Source organism: Psammomys obesus, unplaced genomic scaffold (assembly GCF_907164565.1).
Source record: "Psammomys obesus unplaced genomic scaffold, mPsaObe1.curated_primary_1811, whole genome shotgun sequence".
NCBI classification, from domain to species: Eukaryota; Metazoa; Chordata; class Mammalia; order Rodentia; family Muridae; genus Psammomys; species Psammomys obesus.
In genome coordinates, this window is record NW_026589732.1 from 14188840 (window position 1) to 14210803 (window position 21964).

A 21964-nucleotide genomic window follows, 5' to 3' on the forward strand; every position below is an offset into this window, starting at 1 on the left:
TTAGGTCTCCATTACTATCACCAGAACACAAGAAGAGTGCATGGCTGACCCCTGCTACAATGCCTGTCAGTCCAAGTTTGGCTGTCAAAAGTACACAGCTTATGAACTCAGATTAAGTTGGGAAAATAAGAATTCAAAGGCAATTACTGTTATAAACAACATGTGTCTTAGAGCTCTCAATATCAAAAAGCAGTCAAGCTAATTCATCTTTGTAGCAAAGATCCAGTTGTCAAGAGAGATCATCACATTTCTGTACCCTTGAATCATATAACCTTTTAAAGAGGTTATCAAAAGCCAGAGATACTGCTGACAAGCACTAGGCTTGCTCTGATTGTTCTGTGCATCTCCTGCCTTGTCCACATGAACTCCATGAATTCATGAACAAAGTGTTGTTCTGGGCTTTGGCTCCAGAAAACAACAGAAAAGGCATGAAATATGTTGACAATATGATAGGAAAACAAAAAGATTTCATAATCACTTTAAAAAAAAAAAACAGCTGGATTTGACATCAGAAGACATGAGACCAGGCTGATTACCGTCACTGCTATTACTCTGGGAAAGTAAATAAAATTAATGGGATTCAGTTTCCACATTTATAAAGAAGAGTAGAACATCTTGTAAACTGTGCTCTCCCATACATTGAGTTTCCACCTCTGTCTTTAATTCAATGTAAAACTACTGAGTCTAAAGACCTGATTCTTTTTAAATTGGTGAAGAATGTAACCATAAGGAATGCAAATGATGCATTTTACTCCTCACATCTAAAATATCATCTCCTTTGTGTAAAATATTAATTTCATTTCTCCCAGTATATCATCTCATTATCTGAAATATGTGATATATTTGAATTTGTTCTCACTACTATGCTAGAATTTAGGGTATAAAATACTAATTTTCTTTAAGTTGATAAAATGGTGTCCTGTGTTGTTCATTTTGATCAAGAATGCTTCTGGGCACTTAATCCAGCTGTGAAAAAATGGGCTACGACAATCTAATGGGAGAGATGAAGAAAGGACAAGTAGGAACTGTTTAAGGGAATATCAAATAGCATCAGTGTATAAGATCATAAAATAGAATGGCAAAGGTGAGTCGGATTTGCTCTGTGTGGAGGTTGATTAAGGTTCTAAGAAAATGTCCCTTAAAGTGAGACCTGAGTTATACATTTAAGGAACCCATTACATGAAGACATGAGCAAAAATGTTCTAGACTGAGGATCAACAAAGATCAACTTTTATGTTGAATATAAACTCAGTGTGTCCTAGGGTGGTGACAATTGCAGGATCATAACAGAAAGAGCATGGAGGCCAAGCACAGCAGCCAACACTGAAGGACTGATCGCACTTGCGCACACAGTGTGACTGCAGTTTTAAACATCCCTATCTTGCTTAGCCATTTCACTAAAATAAATCACTCATGCCCTTTGTCTTCCTAACAGTTTTTGCAAGAATCCTGCGGGCTCCTGAATCCCACAATGTCACCTTTGGCTCCTTTGTGACCCTACGCTGCACAGCAATAGGCATCCCTGTCCCCACCATCAGCTGGATTGAAAACGGAAATGCTGTGAGTGTCTTGGGTTTGGGGTAATTTGGGGAAGAGTCACTGGTGGTCAGTCTTGTACACAGCAGGTACCTATAGTATGTGGTTATTTGAATGAGAATAGCCCTCAAGCCTCATATATTTGAGTCTCCACTTGATGGAACTGTTTGGGAGGGATTAGAAAGTGTGTCTTTGAGGGTGGGTTTTTACAGTTTTAAAAGGCCATTCCCTCTGTCACTCTCTCTGCCTCTCAACTGTTCCTGCCACCATGTCTTTGTTCCACCATCAAAGACTCTAACCCTCTGAAACCATAAGCCCCAAAGTAAATGTTATCTGTTATAAATTGCCTTGGTCATAGTATTTTGTCATAGCAATAGAGAAGTAACTAAGACATAGTGTTACCATTTCTGTCTGTATCATTGGTCCTACTAGAATCACTGTTTAAAGCTGTCCTTGGTCCCAGAAACCACTGACACTGAACTCTGGGAGTTTACAACTTTCCCTCTATCATAGAAATAGTAGCATACTCCCTTTGCTTTCTGTATGTAAAAGAGAAATGGTTCCAAGTTCTTCCTATAACTAAAATAATTTCATAAAATGTACCAGGAAAAGACCAGAGTACTGGTAGAGGAAACTTTAATGGAAAATAATCCAGAATTATAATTGATCTGTACCAGTTAAATATCAATATGTTTTTCTTAATTTTTAACATTGCTAATAATGGCTAATGTGGTCACATGGTTATTTTGAGCCAGGCCCTCTTCTAAGCATTTCTCATATAAGCATTCACTCTGTCATTTTACAAATGCATGTTGTGCATCTTAGCATCAAGTGCTATTCTAGAATCTGTGGAAAGAAGAAGGGAAAGGTCTCCCAAGGAAAGCGGGAGACCTTCCCTGATGTCAAACAGCTTCCACTCTGGTAGGAAAGAGCAGAGAACAAAATCAGAGAAAATGTATGTGGTGTGTGGATTGTGTCAACTTCGATAAAACAAACAAACAAAATAAAGCTGTAACGGAGACAGAAAGTTGGACCTTAGGAGAAAGATTCCAGTCTCAATAGAGCAGTTGAGTCTAATTGGGACAAGGACATCTGGACAAAGGTCTGAATATGATGATGGTGAAGCTATGTGGAAAGCTGCTGGAAGATCACCAGACAATGTGTCTAAGATAAGGACGTAGACATGGTTTGTTGGAGGGGAAACAAGAGGTCAGTGTGGTTACAGATGAGTAAAGTATGCAGAGATAAGGGGTGTATGTGGCCACTGGCAGTCCAAAAGGCCCGCAGAGGCCTCTGAAGCAACTTCAGCTTTCCTTTTCTGACATGGAACTCATTTGCAAGTCTGTTTCTATTGTCTATTGTCCCATGACTCTTCTTCATTGTGCCCTGTTCCTCTGTGTGTCTGGTTATCTGTGAGTAACCACGATTCATTGTGCTGAAATGAAGATGTCTAATTTGAGTGCTTGAGGGTGGTACCTTTCTTTGGAAATAATTTTTGCTTTATTCTGTCAGAATAGGACTGCATCTAATCTTGTAACACTTAAGGTCTGGAGCTCTATGTATATGTCTGGTGACTATAGCATAGGTATAACAATTCATGTGGACTATTTCACTCATGGCGTACATTGACATGATGCTGGTACCAAGTGCTTTGAGATCTTTATTGTATCTAATTATTCTCTATACCTTATAATTGCTACATCTTAACTTCTCACTCCTTAAAGACATCCAAAAGAAAATTCAAACTTCCCATAGTTGCAAAGTCTTTCAGGGGAAGAATAATACTCTGCATTTTAAGATTTTATGTTTTTTAAATTTATATATTAAATTTTTCTGGAGTTTTGTTTTCAGGGTGAAGGTTCATCTATAGCAGCTAGTTTATTGGTATCTAGAAAGGGAAATTAATCAGAATTATTATTGTTATATTATATTATATTATATTATATCATATTATATTATATTATATTGTCATAAAATATTACCTCTTGTCTGTGTTCGGTGTGAATATCCTTTTAATTTTATCTTAGTTTGCTTTCTGTTCTTGTGATGAAACATTGTGATTAAAATCAACTTGAGAAAGAGAGGTTTTACTTAAGCTGACAGCTTATAGTTTATCATGAAATGAAGTCAAGGCAGGAACTCAAGCAGGACCTTGAAGGCAGGAACTGAAGCAGAGACCACAAGGTCATGCTGCTCACTGGCTTACTCTCATGGCTGACTTATTCTTCTTTTTTATGCAGCCATGGACCACCTGCCCAGGGGTGGTTGTCAAAAGCCAGTTTCGGCAGGTCAGGGATAAACTGAGGCTGGTTGTATAGTCTAGTCGTTGACTTGTTACCCAGCAGACTTTTCTTTGAGGGTGCAAAGCTTGATTTTCTCTGTCATAACTGCTTCTTGTAACCAGTGGGGGCCTTGTGGTTGTCAAAGAGAAAAATAGAAAGTGGGGAAAGGAATCATACAAACATACACATGCACACACGCATACACACACACTTGGTGGATGAAGCAAGCTACAAGAAGCTTCAAGGAGCAAGTGCCAATAAACTAGCAACGTTGTTTTTAATCTCATAGCTTATATATCCCAGCAAAATCTTTCAGGCAGTATAAAAACTACAGTGTGATTACATTCTATTTTTCTTTTAGTGAACAAGCATGAAAAACAGCAGGTTTCCCAATAATTTTACATAAGAAACATTTTACATATTATAGGTGAAGAATACAAATTATTTCCAACACCCCACATACATTTGTAACTAAGCAACCTGTTATGAATTAACAAACTGTACTCAAGCAAGGTAATTTTCTCAGTCAGTTTCTCTTTACTGGCAGGCTGTAACTTGCAGTTATAAAGAAAGAATCAATTATCTTAAAAGTAATCTTACAAAAATCTTGAGGAACAAATCTAAGCTTTTATATAAAAAACAATCATCCATTTCTACTTTAAATCCTCAAGGTGCACAACTACTTATTAATAAGTTTTATTAAATAGTGTAAGAAAGCTGAGGGCAAAAATGGGTACAAGAAATTAATTATCACTTTGACCACTAGCCCAATTTCAGTGAGAGAGTTGCATCAGCCAGTGCTAATTTGGGCTATTGTTCTTGCTCCCTAAACCTCAAAAAAGTACCTAGTTCAACTATTAAGAATGTGCCTTTCTGATACTCAAATTATTCCTCAGATTTTTTACACCAGAGTCACTGACAAAAACATATTAACATAAACAATCTATTTCTCCAAATTCTTTCCAAGGCTGGTGGTCATTGCTAACAATCTTTATCTCTAAGTTCTTTCCAAGGGTGGTGGTTGAATCATTAATCTGCTCCAGCAGCAATGCTTGAAAAAGATCAAGCACTATTATTGTGAGTGCCAATGATGCTGCCCAGTGAGGGATTAGAAGCAGAGTGATGCTCTAAACAGCATAAAGTCCTCAGGACATGTAGTCTTTAAGGCATACCCACCCATCATTATAGTGCTAACCAGTGGGCCATGAGTTCTAAAGCCCTTTGTTGTCCCTCTCACATGAGCCTCAACAGATGGTAACACCCACAGTGGGCTGGCCCATTCCATATGAACCGTTAATCAAGATATCCTTTACCCCAGAGACTTGTCTATTGGCCAGTCTGACAGAAGCAAGTCCTTAGCTTAGGGTACTGTTCCAAGGTGATTTTAGCTTGCATCACTTTGACAAAACAAAGCAAAACAAAAGACAAACATTACTACCACAGTTTTAAAATTGTGTTTAGAAACATGTTTTCATTGTTTTGGTACAGACACAATTTAAATCAGTATAATTCCTCATCATCAATTGAATCAACTATTGATGAACACAGCATTTTCACAGTAAATGGCTGTTTTGCTTGTGATGTCCTATCTCTTCACTCTCTTTTTTGTTTCACTCTCCTGTTTCATCTTGCTCTATTTTCTGTTCTGGATTATTGTATTTGTTTTCTAAACTGGGAGCAGCTTGTTCTTTCAGTGAGCTACCAAGATCATGTTCCAAGGGCAGTGTTAGGCCAGCCTTGTGGACCCACCTGGCAAGCTTGCATCGTTTTCCTTGGTGGAAAGGGTCAGATAGAAGTTTCTAACACTCTGAGGCAGTTTCCTCTGCTATAGCTTTGAGGATAGCTTCTCTCTCTACATTCTCTCTACTCAGACTCCTCATGAACAGATACCTCTCTCTGATGGACAATACTCAGTGTCAACTAGACTTACCCTGGAGGAAACATCAAAGCATCAACTAAGAATGTTACATAAAATGTGTTCACAGGATGCACTCTGGCTAGCCACTGACTAGAGCCAAACTAAAACTAACCTCTCAATGTGGTAAAAAACATGTAACAATATAAAAGATGAGACTAACTCTCTTCTCCCATGCAAACTAAAACATTGACCAACCAGAGACAGAAAGTAGAAGAAAGTCAAAGAATGGCCCCAACTTTATGAAGATGTGTCCCTTTTCTTCCCTTGTAAATTTCTTTTTCATGGAAATTTGTAGTAAAATAAACTTGAGAGTGACAGGTAGCTTTTATTTTCTTTTAAAATAGTGGCTATAATAATTTAATGAGGATAAATAAGAGATTACTATTTTTAAAAAGAGACTGTATGTTATAGAAACATTTATTGAAAGCTATTCTAATAATAACTGTATAATAGACATTTAACTAAAAATTTAGGAAAAATTGTTCGTCTCTCTTTTTTGCTCAATGCAAGATTCCTAAAAATTTTGTAAAAGTTGAAACAGTTTTTTTTAGAAGAATTTTGTAAAATAAGCAGGCAGTGCATATGTTTTGAAGGTTGTGATTTTTAAATATTCTTACAGATAAACATATTTCACCCAGCGTTTTAAAGGGACATAATTTTGGTTTCAAGTATGTGAACTTTGGAGTCATTTTGTATTATTAACTGGTAAAACAAAGTAATTACGTATAACAAGTGTTATATAGAATAACTCAGTAGCCAGCTTGAAAGTGGGCAATATTTATGGCTATGGAAATAAAAGCATCAGGGAAATGCCTCTCATTGAGTATCTGTTTTTCTATGATGCAGAGACAAACAATACGATCCAAATAGAGGGCAGAGGGTTGCTTTTATTTTTAGATCATCAAAAATACTAAACTGTTGGTCAGGATGAGCTATGAAGAACGAAAAACAAATTCAAACTATGACTAACAAGGCCTGCTGTGCGTGAGTCACCAAGGGAATCAAGTGAGGCTGCTGGACTCAGGAGGAAAAACATGTAGAACCACATCATCCTTGAGCAGTAAGCTTCAGAACTCTCCACTCAACTATTTCAGCACTTGGATGGAGTCCTCCAGAAAGCTCAGGCAGCTTGAAGAGCTCCTCTCCTTTCTGTGAGGCATGTTTCCAGGGACCTTGTAACCTCGGGAAGGTGTTTAGGAATGACATGCTTCCGTGTGAACAGGAACCAGTGGGCGGCATTTGGGGGGGGGTGCTTGTTTCTAAGTTGCTTCACAGCCCTGCACAGCTCTTCTCCTCCAAGGAAGGAATTAACTTGGCAAAGGAGGAAAGCAACAGCTCCACAGCTTCGCTGCTATAAACTGGAAAGGGATGATCCTTAGAAACAAGATTTAAAGGAAAATGCACCAAGCACACTGACTGACCATGGAAGCTCAGACCTCAGTCTGTTTCTCATTGCTGTTTTGTAGTAAAATCAGAGAGAGTTTGTGTCTAAAGATGTCCATCTGCTTAGACCTAAAATGGAAACTTGTATCTATAAGATGCTGAGCTTCTGAGAAATACGATATTTCAGCAGAAATTTCTGAATGCATACTCATATATGGGGAGAGCAGGGAAGTGAGGCCAAAGTGTTGTTTGTCTAGGCTTCCAGATGTGGAATTACAAACTCACATCATTAAGCCCAGTCTTTTCTTTCTTTCTTTCCTTTCCTTTTATGTGAATTCTGGAGCTCAAACTCCAGCTCTCATGCTAATAAGTCAAGCGCTTTGCTGTCTGAGTTATCCTGCTAGCCAGGATGCATACCTCTTCAAGATATTTTCTCTGCTTTGCCAGTTTCCCATGGAGACCAGACTACTTTATGTGGGGGGAATGCAATAATGTTTGATCTGACCTGGAAAGTTCTTCCACTGATTGAGCCTAGTAATGAGGATAGAGGATGACAGACAAGGAAGGTAACTGAACAAAATTTCATTACCTAATTGCTACAGAAAGCGTGTGGTGCTGGAGATAAGTGCTAGGCATCAAGAAGAATTCTGGTCATAGACTGGGGAACTAGTGTATGTGAAAGAGTATGTAAACATGAGGACATGAGTTTGGATCCCCAGAACCCACATAATAGCTGAAAGTGAAAGTTTGCATGTGTAATCACCACAGAGATGTTGGAGGCAGAGACTGGTGCATACAGTAGGCATGAGATCCTGTCTCACACAATGTAGAAAACAAGGCTAGCCATCCAAAGTTGTCTTCTGACCTACAGACATGCAATGTGGCACCCCACCCTTTCCTCTGTGTGGGCAAGCACTTGTGTGTGCACACACACAGAGAGAAAGAGAGAGATTTAAATAATAAAAAGCTGCTCACATCTCAGAGCTTCCTTTCTTCTTGCCATTATAAAAATCTGCATGGATAATAGTAAGATAACATTCTTCAAATGTCCCATTCTTAGCAATACTCACACTAAGGAATTTATTCCAGGGAACCAAGCTCAATTGAGCATGATGCTGACATCTAGTCCTCCCAAATACCATTGGCTAATTCTTTAATTTTCCTCAATCGCTTGAATTTCCTTCAAACTAGTATCATTTTCTCTTCGCCTAAATAGTGGTGATTAATGAATAGTTACTGATAATGTGTCACAGGCTTAAGAAAACAGAAGAAAGAATTGCCATTTCAAAATAAGCTACCATCTTAACAATGACATTTGTTGTTGATTTGTTAAGGTTGTAGCTTTCTATTTTTGTTGCTGTGACAAAGAGAAACAACATAAGAAGGGTGACAGATTCATTTTGGCTCATGGTTTCAGAGGTCTGAGTCTATAGTCATTTGGATTTCTGTCTTGGATATGACTCAATACAATACCTGTACCTGCTGTGGAATGTATGAATGAGGCTGATCTCCTTAGGACAGCTGTGAAGTGGACAAAAAAGGAAGCAGTGATTCAATATCCCATTCAAAGCCACATGCTTGATGATATAACTTCTTGGTCCTACCTGCTAACACTTATACAGCTTTCCAACATGACCAAGGCTGCTAACGAACCTGTTTACACAGGGTGCTTTGAAACATTCAAGATCCAAGTTACTGGGCTTGCTTGCTAACAACTCATTTGCTTTCTCTTCAAGGACTAGAGAACACAATAATTAAAAGTCATTGGCTTTGGTGTCATACCATGAGGAGTAAAGAGTTTAACTCCCAGCTGAATGGAAAATATAGACAGTCTTGGGCTGGTAGAATGACAGTTAATAAGGAAATGTATAGTTGGAATGATGAATAGGCATTTGTATAATTAATCTGTCAATTACTAATATATTGTATTCTAGCTCTGCAATGGCATTTGTATTTTGGTTTGAGGCTCCATCACATTTTGTATGTTGTGCCTCAAAGTGACTTGACCTCATAAATCACTTTTCTTATTACACATCTGTCAATCTGATGTCCATTTATAGAGAAGTAATCAGATGTTATAGAGTCTAAAACCTCTTATTCATGTCTCCTCCTGTCTGTGGTCAGGATAAATCTTAAAGCATTACAAAGAGTAATATTGGAGCTTGCATTAGTTACCTGATTTTATCTCACAAACCAGCTATACCTGAGTAGATTAAAACAAGAATTCTTAGTGGTCACAAGTCTGTGGGTCAACTGGATGGTTTTGCTGATTTGAGCCAGGATTGCCAAATACTAGGTAGGAGGGCTGGCAGTTTGAGTAGGTCTTGGTTAGTCCAGAATATCCCTCCTCATATATCTGGTGGTTTGGGGCTTTTACTGGGGGATGGATAGGCCATGTTTATTTCATCCTTCTATTACTGTGATGAGACACCATGACCATGGCAACTCTGATAAAGAAAACATTTAATCAAGCCTGGCTTACTGATTTAGAGATTTAGTCCATTGTTGTCATGGCATGAAACATGACAGTGTGATGATGGTAGACATGGTGATGGGGAAAAAGCCAAGAGTTCTACATCTGGGTAGGCAGGAAGAAGGAAGAGGAAGAGACACTGGGCCTGGCTTGAGCATGTGAAACCTCAAAGCTCACCCCCATTGACACACTTCCTCCAACAAGGCCATACCTCCTAATAGTACCACTCCCTATGAGTCTATGGGGACCATTTTCTTTCAAACCACCATATCCAATAAACTCTCTTTAAGTTATGTACAGAAAGATCCAGACTCAAAAAAAAAGAAAGAAAAGAAAAGAAAAAGAAGGAAGGAAAGCCACAATGCACCAGAGCTTTGTAGCTTTGTAAGTGATCTCAGAATACATTACTAGCCCAGATCAAAGTGTGGAGAATGATACCTCTTGAGGGAGGGATTGATAAGTACAAGGACAAGGGCCTAGGAACAGGAAACTTATGTCTATGTTTGCACTTCTCCTCATGCCAGTTGATCATAATGGAAATGTTCTGTCCTTCATGAATATCTCTGCAGTTAGGAAAGGGTAAGCTAGTTCTACCTTTTATTTCCCCCCTCCCCCACCCACCAGGTTTCTTCAGGCTCCATCCAAGAGAGTGTGAAAGACCGAGTGATTGACTCAAGACTCCAGCTCTTTATCACCAGGCCAGGACTCTACACATGCATAGCTACCAATAAGCACGGAGAGAAATACAGTACAGCAAAGGCTGCAGCCACTGTCAGTATAGCAGGTAGGTGCTATGTGTTTGCCCTGCTCCAGGAGAGGGGGCCAGTGGGCACATGACAGCATCTGGAATAGAGACACCTTCTTTTACCACCCTAGCCCCCTGAGGTTTTTCCCTTGTCCATTTTGACACTCATGGGTAATGGAGACATAGGTTTTTAAAACAATATTCCTCCCCCTTTTTACTTATCTCTGGGCCACTTTGAGAAGCAAAATTTATCTCCATGAATATATTCATAACACAAATATAGCTAAAGGTGAAAAGATCCTTTGGTCACGGCTATGCTGCATGAGCAGGTTTTTTATTCTTCACAATTTATTCATTATATATCCCAATTGAAGCCCCCTCCCTCAACTCCCCCAGTCCCACCCTCCTTTCCTCTTCCCCTCATCCCCTTCCCCTAGTCCACTGAAAGGGGGAGTTCTTCACTATTGCCATCTGCCCATAGCTTGTTAAGTCTCATCAACTTAACTTGGATCTCATCAACTTGGATCCTCTTCCTCCATGGCCTGAGAAGGCTACATAATCAGGGGCGAGCGATCAGAGAGCAGTCAACTGAGTTCATGGTAGAGGCAACCCCTGCTCCCCTCACTCAGAGATCAACATGGAGACTGGAAAAGATCTTTGCCAACACTACATCTGATAGAGGACTAATATCCAGAATATATAAAGAACTCAAGAAATTAGACACCAACAAACCAAATAATCCAATTAAAATGGGGTACAGAGCTAAGCAGGGAATTCTCAACAGAGGAATATAGAATGGCAGAGAAACACTTAAAGAAATGCTCAACATCCTTAGTCATCAGAAAATGCAAATCAAAACAACTCTGAAATTCCATCTTACACCTATCAGAATGGCTAAGATCAAAAACTCAAGTGACACATGCTGGAGTGGATATGGAGAAAGGGCTCCTCCATTGCTGGTGGGAGTGCAAACTTGTACAACCACTTTGGAAATTAATCTGATGCTTTCTCAGAAAATTGGGAATAGCACTACCTCAAGAGACATAGATTTTGTTTTATCAAAAACTAAATCTCAATATTCTTGCTCAAATGATAGATACCAATTTACAGGACCTATTTTTATTTTTTCTTCCTTTTCCTCCTCCTCTCTCTGTTCCTATCTATAATTCCTTCCTCTCATCCTCCTTTCTCTGCTTTTGCTTAGTTCCTCCCTCTCCTACCCCAACTCTGTTTCTGCCTCTCTTCTTTATCCTCCCTTCCTTGCTGACACCTCTGGATTCCTTCCTTCCATACTTTTATCCATCTTCCCCTCCTTCTTTCCTCCATCCTTTTTTTTTTTTTTTTTAAGAACATCTCTTGCCCCATTTTCTTAGCTAAGCAAACTTCACAAGGATCTCAGAAAGTTGGTAGATATTTACCATGGCTGAGTCAGTTTCCACATTACTGTTTCTTAAGATAATTTTACAGTGTTTTTTTTTTTTTTTTCTTCACTTCCCTATGTTATCCAGTGACAGCAGGACTTGCAGGAAACAGCTGACATGGGTTTCTAGGCTATCTGCATTGTGTTCTGAAGGGTTATTTTTAAAAGTTAAATGTCCAAAAGGCTTCTGGGCACATTTATGGAATTCCCAAAGGTGGAAATAATCCTTGTATCAGGAAATGCCAGGCATGTTAGACTCATAGCAGGCCTACTGTTTAAGGACCCGTCAAGAGGTGTTTGGCCTAACGAGTAAAGCCAGCATTGGAAGGACTCAGGGACAGCTCCTGGAGCGGCTGTTTCTTATTACAGCCTATTTCTTTGATCTTCCCCGATGAAGAACTTTCCAATAGTGCCTATAATTTTTAAGCTGAAATGAATAGAGACTACAGAAGTAGCAGTAGACAAGGCTGAACCTCAGGGACATTCCTACAAAGGTGAGAAATAGGGTCCCCCCACCATCTCCTTGGAGGATGTGCCTGTCTATAGGGTCTTTGGTCACTGGATCAGTTAAAGGGTACCACTTCATCCAGGCAATGGCGAGACACCAAAAAGACTCAACATACTAAAATATTAATAAAAAATTATCACTTATACTGCACTTTACTGTTTATAGTGGGCTTTATATGCACTTATTAAATATGTTAAATGTGGCCCATGAGCCTAGAAAAGACATGGTATCCATAACACAATGGCATGACAGGGACTGAGAAAAAAGGAGGGACTGCCAGGATTAAATTGAGGTTTGCAAGTGCTCAAAGGTGGCGCTTTAGTGGAAGAACTAGTTAATATATGCTTGAGATTTCAATATATCATGAGGGATGGATGAGCATATTTACATAGGGGTGTTTCAGGCATATAAACTGTTGTGATTTAGTTAGCTTGTTCTCTGCTAGATAGAAGATAAATATTAGTGTTGCCAGTCTTCAGATATCATTTATGCATTCTTTATCTCATTTGTTTTTTTTTTGTAATTTTAATTTTTATTAATTACAATATATTCACTTTGTATCCCCCCTGTAGCTCCCCCTCCTCCCCTCCTAATCCCACCTTCCCTCTCCCTTCTCCACTCATGCCCCTCCCACAGTCCACTAATAGGGCAGTCCTCCTCCCCTTCCTTCTGATCCTAATCTATCAGGTCTCATCAGAAGTGGCTGCGTTGTCTTCCTCTGTGGCCTGGTAAGGCTGCTCCCCCCTCAGGGGGAGGTGATCAAAGAGCAGGCGAATCAGTTCATGTCAAGACAGTCTCTGTTCCCATTACTATGGAACCCACTTGGACACTGAACTGCCATGGGCTACATCTGTGCAAGGGTTCTAGGTTATCTCCATGAATGGTCCTTGCCTTGGTTAGAGTATCAGTCTCAGAAAAGACCCCTGTGTCAGATTTTTTGGTTCTGTTGCTCTCCTTGTGGAGCTCCTGTCCTCTCCAGGTATTACTACCTCCCACTTCTTTCATAAGGTTCCCTGCACTCTGCCCAAAGGTTGGCCAAAAGTCTCAGCATCTGCTTTGATACCCTGCAGGGTAGAGCCTTTCAGAGGCCCTCTGTTGCATTCTTTGTCTTTAACTGATAATTCCTTGCTTGAGTTCCCCCTCTTTCCTTCTTCTATCACTTCCCTAGGTGGTAAGGAAGAGAGGGGTTTATACTTCAATGGTGTCTGCCAATCCCTGGTTTTAAAGACCTGAGGCAGCCCAGCAGGATATCACAGCAGGTGCTGAGAATCATAGCCAAACTTTGGGCAGAGTGCAGGGAATCATATGAAAGAAGGGGGAGATAGAAAGACTTGGAAGAGACAGGAGCTTCACAAGGAGAGTAACAGAACCAAAAAATCTGGGCACAGGGGTCTTATCTGAGACTGATACTCCAACCAAGGACCATGCATTGAGATAACCTAGAACCCCTGCCCAGAAGTAGCCCATGGCAGATCAGTCTCCAAATGGGTTCCCTAGTATGGGGAACAGGAACTGTCTCTGACGTGAAATCAGTGGCTAGCTCTTTGATCACCTCCCCCTGATGGGGGGAGCAGCCTCACCAGGCCACAGAGGAAGAAAATGCAGCTAGTCCTCATGAGACCTGATAGGCTAGGGTCAGATGAAAGGGGAGCAGGACCACTCCTATCAGTGGACTTGGAGAAGAACATAGGAGAAAAGGGAGGATGGGATTGGGAGGGAATAAGGGGAGGGCTACAGATGGGATACAAAGTGAATAAACTGTAATTAATATAAAAAAAGAAAAATACAAAAAAAAAAAAAGAACTGAGGCTGGAGAACTTGTGATTTCATCTCTTAGCCATGTTAGAAGTCAAAGGACTTTCCTGGATGATTTTCTGCCTTTGGGAACCTTCTAGAGAATCACCTCTCATCAGCTCAGCCAAATCATCTCCAAATCCCCACATAGTCTGTTCTGTTACCTTAGCAGTGAGGTTGCCCTGTCGATCCTCACTAAGACCTGAAGGTAGGCCTGCTGACTTTCTGCTCAGCTGCATGTGTCCTCTGTGGGCCTGAAACCACCCTTGCATCTCTTGCAGGGTGTGAGAAGTCAAGCACAATTCAGATTTCTTCACCCAGCCTGCTGGCCATGCTCCCATGCCATGCCATTTCACTGATTCTAGTGTTATCGCCCACATCAGGTTAGGAGACCCTTGTACTATGATTTGTTTTAGAATTCCAAGTGAGGAGTTAAAAAAACAAACAAACAAACAAAACAAAAACAAAAACAAAAAGCTTCTTTTGGCTTTCATCTTTTTTCTTTTTATTTTTTTTACAATTTATTCATTATATATCCTATTGAAGTCCCCTCCTTCAACTCCTCCGAGTTCCACCCTTCTACCCTCTTCCCCTCTATCCCCTTCCTCTAGTCCACTGAAAGGAGGAGTTCTCTTCCTCTACCATCTGCCCATAGCTTATCAATTCTCATCAGGGTTTCCTGGATCCTCTTCCACTGTGCTCTGACAGGCTGCATCACAAGAGGCAAGTGATCAAAGAGCAGGCAACTGAGTTCATGATAGAGGCAGCCCCTGCTCTGTTTACTAGGAGCTGCCAATAGGCTACATCTGATCAAGGAGTCTAGGTCCTCTACATGCATAGTCCTTGGTTGGTGCATCAGTCTCTGCAGGACCCCTGGCTCAGGTTTTTTTTTTAGCTTTGTTGGTCTCCTTGTGGGACTCCTGTCCCCTCTGTGTCCTTCTATCTCCCACTTCTTCTATAAGACACTCTGCTCTCTGACCAAAGTTTGGCTGTGAATCTCAGCATCTGCTTTGATACCCTGTTGGGTGGAGCCTTTCTGAAGACTCTCTATAGTAGACTCCCATTCTGTTTCCTCTCTTCCCCTGCTTCTTGTGTCTATCCTGCTTGCCATTCTGAATGGGATTTAAGCATTCCAATTCTGAACATCTATGCCCCAAATACAAGGGCACCCACATTTGTAAAACAAACATTAATAATACTTAAACCACTTGGCTTTTATCTTAATAACTATTTGGTATATAGAGATTAGGGTTCACAATCTACAAAAATGTGTACCCAAATTATTCACCTCTCTACCTTCCTCTTGTCCAGCTCCTCACCTGTCCTCTGGTATGTGTCAACGATTGAGATCTGACCTTCCTTCCCTGTCCTGAGGCAGTCCTGATGAGTACCCCCCCCCTTGTGTGATTGACTAAGACCTCTCATTTATGAGGATCATATGCCATTATCTCCTTAATTCTTCTTGTCAGTTAGATCTGCTGGAAGCCTCTGGAATCCCAAGGAAACTACCTTTTAACTCCAGAGTGTTCCACTGGTCAATATTCCAGGGAGGTGAGGTCACTGTGATGAAAATGGGATCTTTAGCACCACATTCATTCAGGGGCTGGAGAAGGAGGTATTTGTAGTGAGGATGTCCATATTCTCCTCAGGTTTCCCAGATCTTGGGAATGATACCTCCCTTCCAGCAGGCCTGTCTCTGATGTCCTCTATTGGCCTTGCTAGAAAAATTGGGGCTTCAGTCAGACAGACATCTCTTTTTGCCCTTGTCTCAGTGCCCCTTTAGCTCCACTACTGTTACCTCCTAGTTTGGCCATTCCTCCCCTCACGCCCTGCAGTTCACAGTTCCCTGACACAGCCATTGTTTCACTTGGAAGCCCTATCTCTGTTTGTTTACTCATTCCAGCAGGAAAGCTGGATGTGAAAAGGCCTGATTTCTATGTGTTTCAGGTTTTGTCTCATGATATTTCTAGTGTTTGAAGGACAATGAAAAGAAAGAACAGCCTTCACTTTCCCAGCAACCATCCATGTGTTTCAACTCCTCCCTTGTTGTTTGAGAAATATCATACATTTCTTTCTGGTGCATTACATATGATAGCAGTCATCAAAAGGAATGATAAATGTTCCTGAGCCTGTCCCCTTGAGCCAGGAAGCTTAGTTTCCCATCAACCCCCAAAGGCGCAGTTATGATTTAATCTCACAGGATGACATGCATTTGGCAAGATGCCTCCTCTAGAACCCCTCAGCCCTATAGTAGAGAACAAGGCAGCCATGATCCCTGAAATGATCACTTTCCTGAGTCAGCCGGAGACAACTAGAATAATCACAGGGATACACAGCTGCGTTTCCCAGTTCCCATTTCTGAATGTGATGGCAATTTGTCCTAAAGGGATACAGTTTTCCTTAGCACCAGAAGGGTGCATGCACGCTAAGCAACCCATGTGAGAAGGGATGAGAGTTTGGAGGTCTTTGTTGCTATAACCATGATCTGTACTAAAAGTGTGTATTTTTTTAATATTGTAAATTTGAAAACAAGCTTGAGTGGCTCATAAATGCAGTTGGAAACAAAGAGGTGACAAGGTCTCAAGATGACATGTGCAAGCAGTGTACTGAGATCTAGACTTGACATGCACACAGAGCAAACTGTATCTTTTCTCCAGTTACTGGGGACTGAGAAATTATGCTTCCTAGAATCTTCTTTTCCATTAGTGAACCAAATTCATTTCAAGCTTTTAAGCAGGTTTCACAACTCTCGGGTGATATTTACAGATTAAATACAGCAATCTAATCTAGTTTAAACCTCCAGTTTTATTATCCACTTATAAATTCTGCTTCAGTCCACCCACTGATAAGCAGCTACCTATTCAGGAAACCAGGTGAACGGATGAAATATGTTCTGCTGATGTACAGCCAGCTCCCTTCATCCTCTGTTCTAGCTCCTTCATATCAAAGGGGAAGAGGATTTATAGGGAAAAGAGCAAGCGGATTTCCCGAATTCAGTCCTCTCTGTGACTGATGCAGTTTCTCTGACTGCTACTGCTGCTGCTGCTACTACTAATACAGCTAGCGGTTAGAAACTACATTCCCAGTAACAGTAATACTGATTAATATTTATCATTTATCTATTCATTCATATTCATTCATTCATCTATCTATATCTACCTCTCTTTATCTAACTATCTATCTATCTATATATCTCTATCATCTCTCTCTCTAATCTATTTATCTCTTCTACTTTCTTATCAGTCTACCTTCTCTATTAACTTAGTCACAAAATTTGGTGAAATAAGTATTTTCTTTCATGTGTGGCCAGTGGTGCCCATGGCTGCTACTCTATGAAAAGATTACAGCTCCCTGGGACAGTACTGTCTTAATCTCAACCAATTCCACGTATTAATGTTAATGTAGTTTCTAGTCTCCTTGTAAAAGCAGAGAGCCTCATAGACCTTTTGGTTTTAGTGATTAAACGGTAAGTTGAATGTGTGCTGAGTTTCCTCTATCCATTTTTAATTAGTTAATTATTTGTTTTTTATCTTTTGGTCTGTGCTTTTCTATGGCCACTCCTTTCCTGTTGCCAGAATGGAGGTAAGAATCCATTATTATTACTATGTTTCATGTCAATTGTGGTTTTAATTCAACATGTCAATGTTTTGCCTACTGAGCAATATAAGCTTTTTGGACATTCCTAATGTCCAAAGCCATTAGTGTTTTATAAATTCTGCATATAATAAAAAGTGAAGATAAAGGTAGCTAATGTCAGCTGAATATTTCCTGTGTGTCAGATGCTGTTCAAAATATTCTCAAGATATCCCCATCAAGTAGGGTCTATTGGTTGTCCTGATTTTCAGGAAAGTAACCGAGACTCACTTGCTAGAAATGAGGCATCTCAAAATACAACTTAATACTAACTCCAAAATTGCCTCATAATTTTTCCAAGAGATGAAAACTATCAACTTATAGAAGCTTTTACCTACAGTATATTATATACCGAATTTCTAAAATCGACTTTCATAAAAACTCTATGTGGTAACCTAGCCACATGTTCCATCTCTAATCCCAGCAGTAAGTAAAGAAGATGAGACGTTTAAGACCAGAGTGGTACAAAGTGTGTTCGAGGACAGCTTGGACTACATAGTGAATTTGAGGACAATCTGCACTACATGGCACCTTATCTCAAAAAAAAAAAAAAAGAAAGAAAGAAAGAAAGAAAGAAAGAAAGAAAGAAAGAAAGAAAGAAAAAAATTAACAATCAAACAACTAGCTAGGCTTGGTATACCTGCCAGACATGGAAGGTGAAGCAGAAAGATCAGGAGTTCAAAACCAGCTTGTGCTAAATGAAACCCTGTCTCAGAAAACTAAAACACAAGCAAGTGAATAAACAAAACAAAAATCTTTAGAAATCCTATTAAGTGTCGTAAGTACAAGTGATTAACCCATAATAGCAATTATGACCGTTACAGTCATGGTACCTGTTCTCAATTTGGCATTGCAGAGAAGTTAGGGGAAAGTATTATTATTTGTGCTTTTCCAAACAAGGATCCAAATGCAGGAAGAGTTGCCAGACCACACAGGTCACAAAGTGCTAGTCCTCCCTCAAAGTTTGGACAGACAGACTCCAGGGTTCAGATTCACAACCAGTGCTCAGAAGCGTCTATCAAGAAGCACAGAAACTGAGAAGACACTGATTTGATTTCCATGGAGTAAAATAACTCAATACACAATAAAATGTGATTCCCTCTGAATCTCATTTCTGGTTTTACACAGCTATAAGGCTCCATTTTGAGATAAAGCGTTAGTTACTAAGTGGTTGTCGGAGCTCTCAGAGACAGTACAGTGACTCTTAAGAACTCCACAGTGCAGCCCACTGAAGGGCCTGGAGATGCAAGCACATAAGAGTCGAGTCATCTGACAACGAAGACTCGCCGCCATGCCTGGTAACAGAACTGCCCTTTCTGCCCCTTTTAAAACCAGGCACTCCATTCCTGGAGATGTATTAGAAGTGGAGACACAAAACCAATTATACTCTCCTTGGAGACGTATTTTTCTGCACATAATATTAATGGTAAGACAGCGTAATACTGAAATCACAAATTCCAAGGGCTTAAAGAGTATACAGAAGTAATCTCCATGCAACTAAATTCAAACAAAGCGGTTTAAAATTGTTAAGAAAGTTAAATACATGCCAGTCAGAGAACAGTTTCTAACTGGATATGGTGACTGCAGTTCCTTCCAAAACTCAGAAGGCTGGGACAGAAGATCGTCAGCCTAGGCAACAAAGTGAGATCACGTCTCAAAAACTTAAAAGAACAACCCTGTCTACTTTCTTCTTGTGATAATGTAAATACTATCAAGCTCTGCGAATAGCGAGAAAATTGCTGTTTTATCATTTTCAACTTAGTAATTTTTATTATTAGTCTTAAAATGCTTGTATCTATAGACCAAAAAATCCACTTTTAGAAGTCTATTCAAGGAAATCAAGAATTATGAACACTATTCACAACTGCTTATACTCATGCATGAATATCTACTAATAAAGAAAATTGATTAGAAGCTTTGTTTTTTTTTTAAAGGGGCAGGCAAATATTTATAATATGCTGAGGAAAAAATGCAGGATACAAAAATGTATCTGCAGTTCAATTCTGATATTTCTGTGTATAAAGAATATAATCTATTATACACATATATGTAATATATAAAATATCTGTCTGTGAGAGACTAATATAATTCATTTTAGTTTTGAAATATTTATTTTATTTTTTATTTGTTCTTTGAGAACTTCATATAGTGTATTTTTATCATAGTCTCTCCCTGTCACCCAGCTCCTCTTAAATCCCTCCCACCATCCACCTAACCTTATATTCTTTCTTTTAGTATCTGGGAGAAGTAAAATCAATTTTCTCCATTTTTTTAGATTTTAATAAAAAGTGCTGCTTGTTTATATCATAGTTCATTTCATATAGTAAACAGCTCTTGACTTCGGCTCACAGGAAGCACAAGAGGTTTTTCAGGAGGTCGTGTCCTTCTCACTGAGGACATTGTGCTTGGCAGTTCAGCAAAGTGACATTTGATCAGCACACTGCAGCGGAGGTTGGCAAACATTTTCTATAAAGGGTCAGATATTAATATGTTTCCTCAGTAAGCCATGCAGACCTTTTTAAAACTGCTCAGCCTGTTGATTTAGCACAAAAACAGCCATGGAGAGTGTATAAATGGGTACAATTGCTTCTTTTTGAATAAAACTTCATTTGTGGACATACATCTGAGCCTCATGTCGTTTTCACATGTCATTAAATATTCTTTTAGCCACTTAAAATGTAGACATTATTTTTATCTCTCAGAAGAGAATCTGTAAAGTCTGTAAAACAAAAACATAAACTTTAAAATACAAAGGATAGGAGGGTTCAGTCAGACGGAGAAACAGCTGAAGAGACCCATTAGAGGACATGGTGAGTAGTGTCAATACTATGTATAGAATTCATTTTTTAAAAGAAAAAAAAAAACACTAAACAGATTTTAAGTGCTCTCACCACAAAGAGTAATATGCATCTGAATTAGTACATATGTTAATTAGTTCAACTTAGCCATTCCACAATATATGCGAATTTCATATCATGTCATACAAAACTTCTGTCAATTAAATGTTAGTTAAAAAGAGAAAATTTTGCTTAAACAAAAGACTGAGGAAATGTCATGTATGTATTACTTTGTAAAAAGACTGCCCATCATGATACACGTATGTGAACATTTAAATTAGTTTTAAGTACACGTGATTATGAATAACTGCAGCTGACCATATTCCAAAGTTTTAAAATATTATCAAAAATCATTAGATCCTTTTTTGAATCTGGGAATTTCCTTAAGGCTTGAGTCTGACAAGTCTAGTTGTACTTGCTGTCCTCTGCCTTAGTAAATGAATCATGTACAGACAGCAGGCATGAAAGAAAGGAAGCACTGCCAGCTGGTTTGAAGATGGGGAATGGCTCAAAACCTCAGCCATCACCTTTGTAGAGGAAATGAAGCAGTGGCTATGTAAGGGAAGATCCAAGGAAAGAACCAGCTATCAAGTGTGCCACCACTACAGTAGGGGGTGTCCTAAGCCAAACAGGACACAGCCGGGCCTCTGTATATGCCTCTGGACAAAGTTCAAAGAGAATAGAGGGTGCCTCTTTCACAGACACCGGAAGGTAATATTTCAAAATGTTATTCAGACATGCCTTAGTGGACAGAAAAGGGAGGACGACCCGCACTGATATTCCATTTGACTACAGCGCTGTTCTTCAAAAAAGAAGGTGAAGGAGGGATCTGTTCTTACCATGACAGAAAGATCTCAGCCAGGAGATTTGCCAGGAGGTAATACAGGAATGGGTGCCATGTTCAAGGTTAGCTTGTGTTTTTTAAGAGAACAACCAGCATTCTGTAAAGGGATCTGAGCGACCTCTGCCCCAGTGTTCAAAAGAGCAATAGAGCCACTTGCATGTAAACCTGCCCTATCAGCGGCCCCAGGCGTGAAGAGACACAGCTTCAGGTGGGCAGTGCAAAAACCCTCAGAACATGAGGCAGGGCTTTCTATTCACCTCAACTCCCCGTTCTTGCTGGGAGCAACAGTCAGGGCCTGTTGTCATTTATTATTGTTAATTATTACTTTTACTATTATTATTAATGGTAGGCTTAGGAAGCCTGTGGACTAAATAATTCACTTTGCGTCCATGTCTGATATCTAAAATTTGATAGCTGTTTAAAATTGAGTTTTATAAATATCTTCCAAAAAAAAGAAGTTAAAAAGTCAAAATGGTGACTAGGCAGTTCACAGGTAGGTAGTGTGGTGATTTCTAGATATATATGATATATCCTTATATAAATTGATTACACACACTCACACACACACAAGATATATTCATATGCTCGTGT

The 21964-nt window shown here is 39.6% G+C and overlaps 1 protein-coding gene across 5 annotated transcripts in view; it reads left to right on the top strand.

Annotated features, from left to right (window-relative positions):
- Musk (muscle associated receptor tyrosine kinase) overlaps nt 1-21964 on the top strand; it is a 107668-nt gene that overhangs the window by 66289 nt on the left and 19415 nt on the right. For all 5 annotated transcript variants that reach the window (XM_055605347.1, XM_055605350.1, XM_055605348.1 and 2 more), the window contains 3 exons: nt 1436-1560; nt 10217-10376; nt 17635-17641. In XM_055605347.1, coding sequence (XP_055461322.1) covers nt 1436-1560; nt 10217-10376; nt 17635-17641 — 292 coding nt within the window. The remainder of the gene's footprint in view (nt 1-1435; nt 1561-10216; nt 10377-17634; nt 17642-21964) is intronic.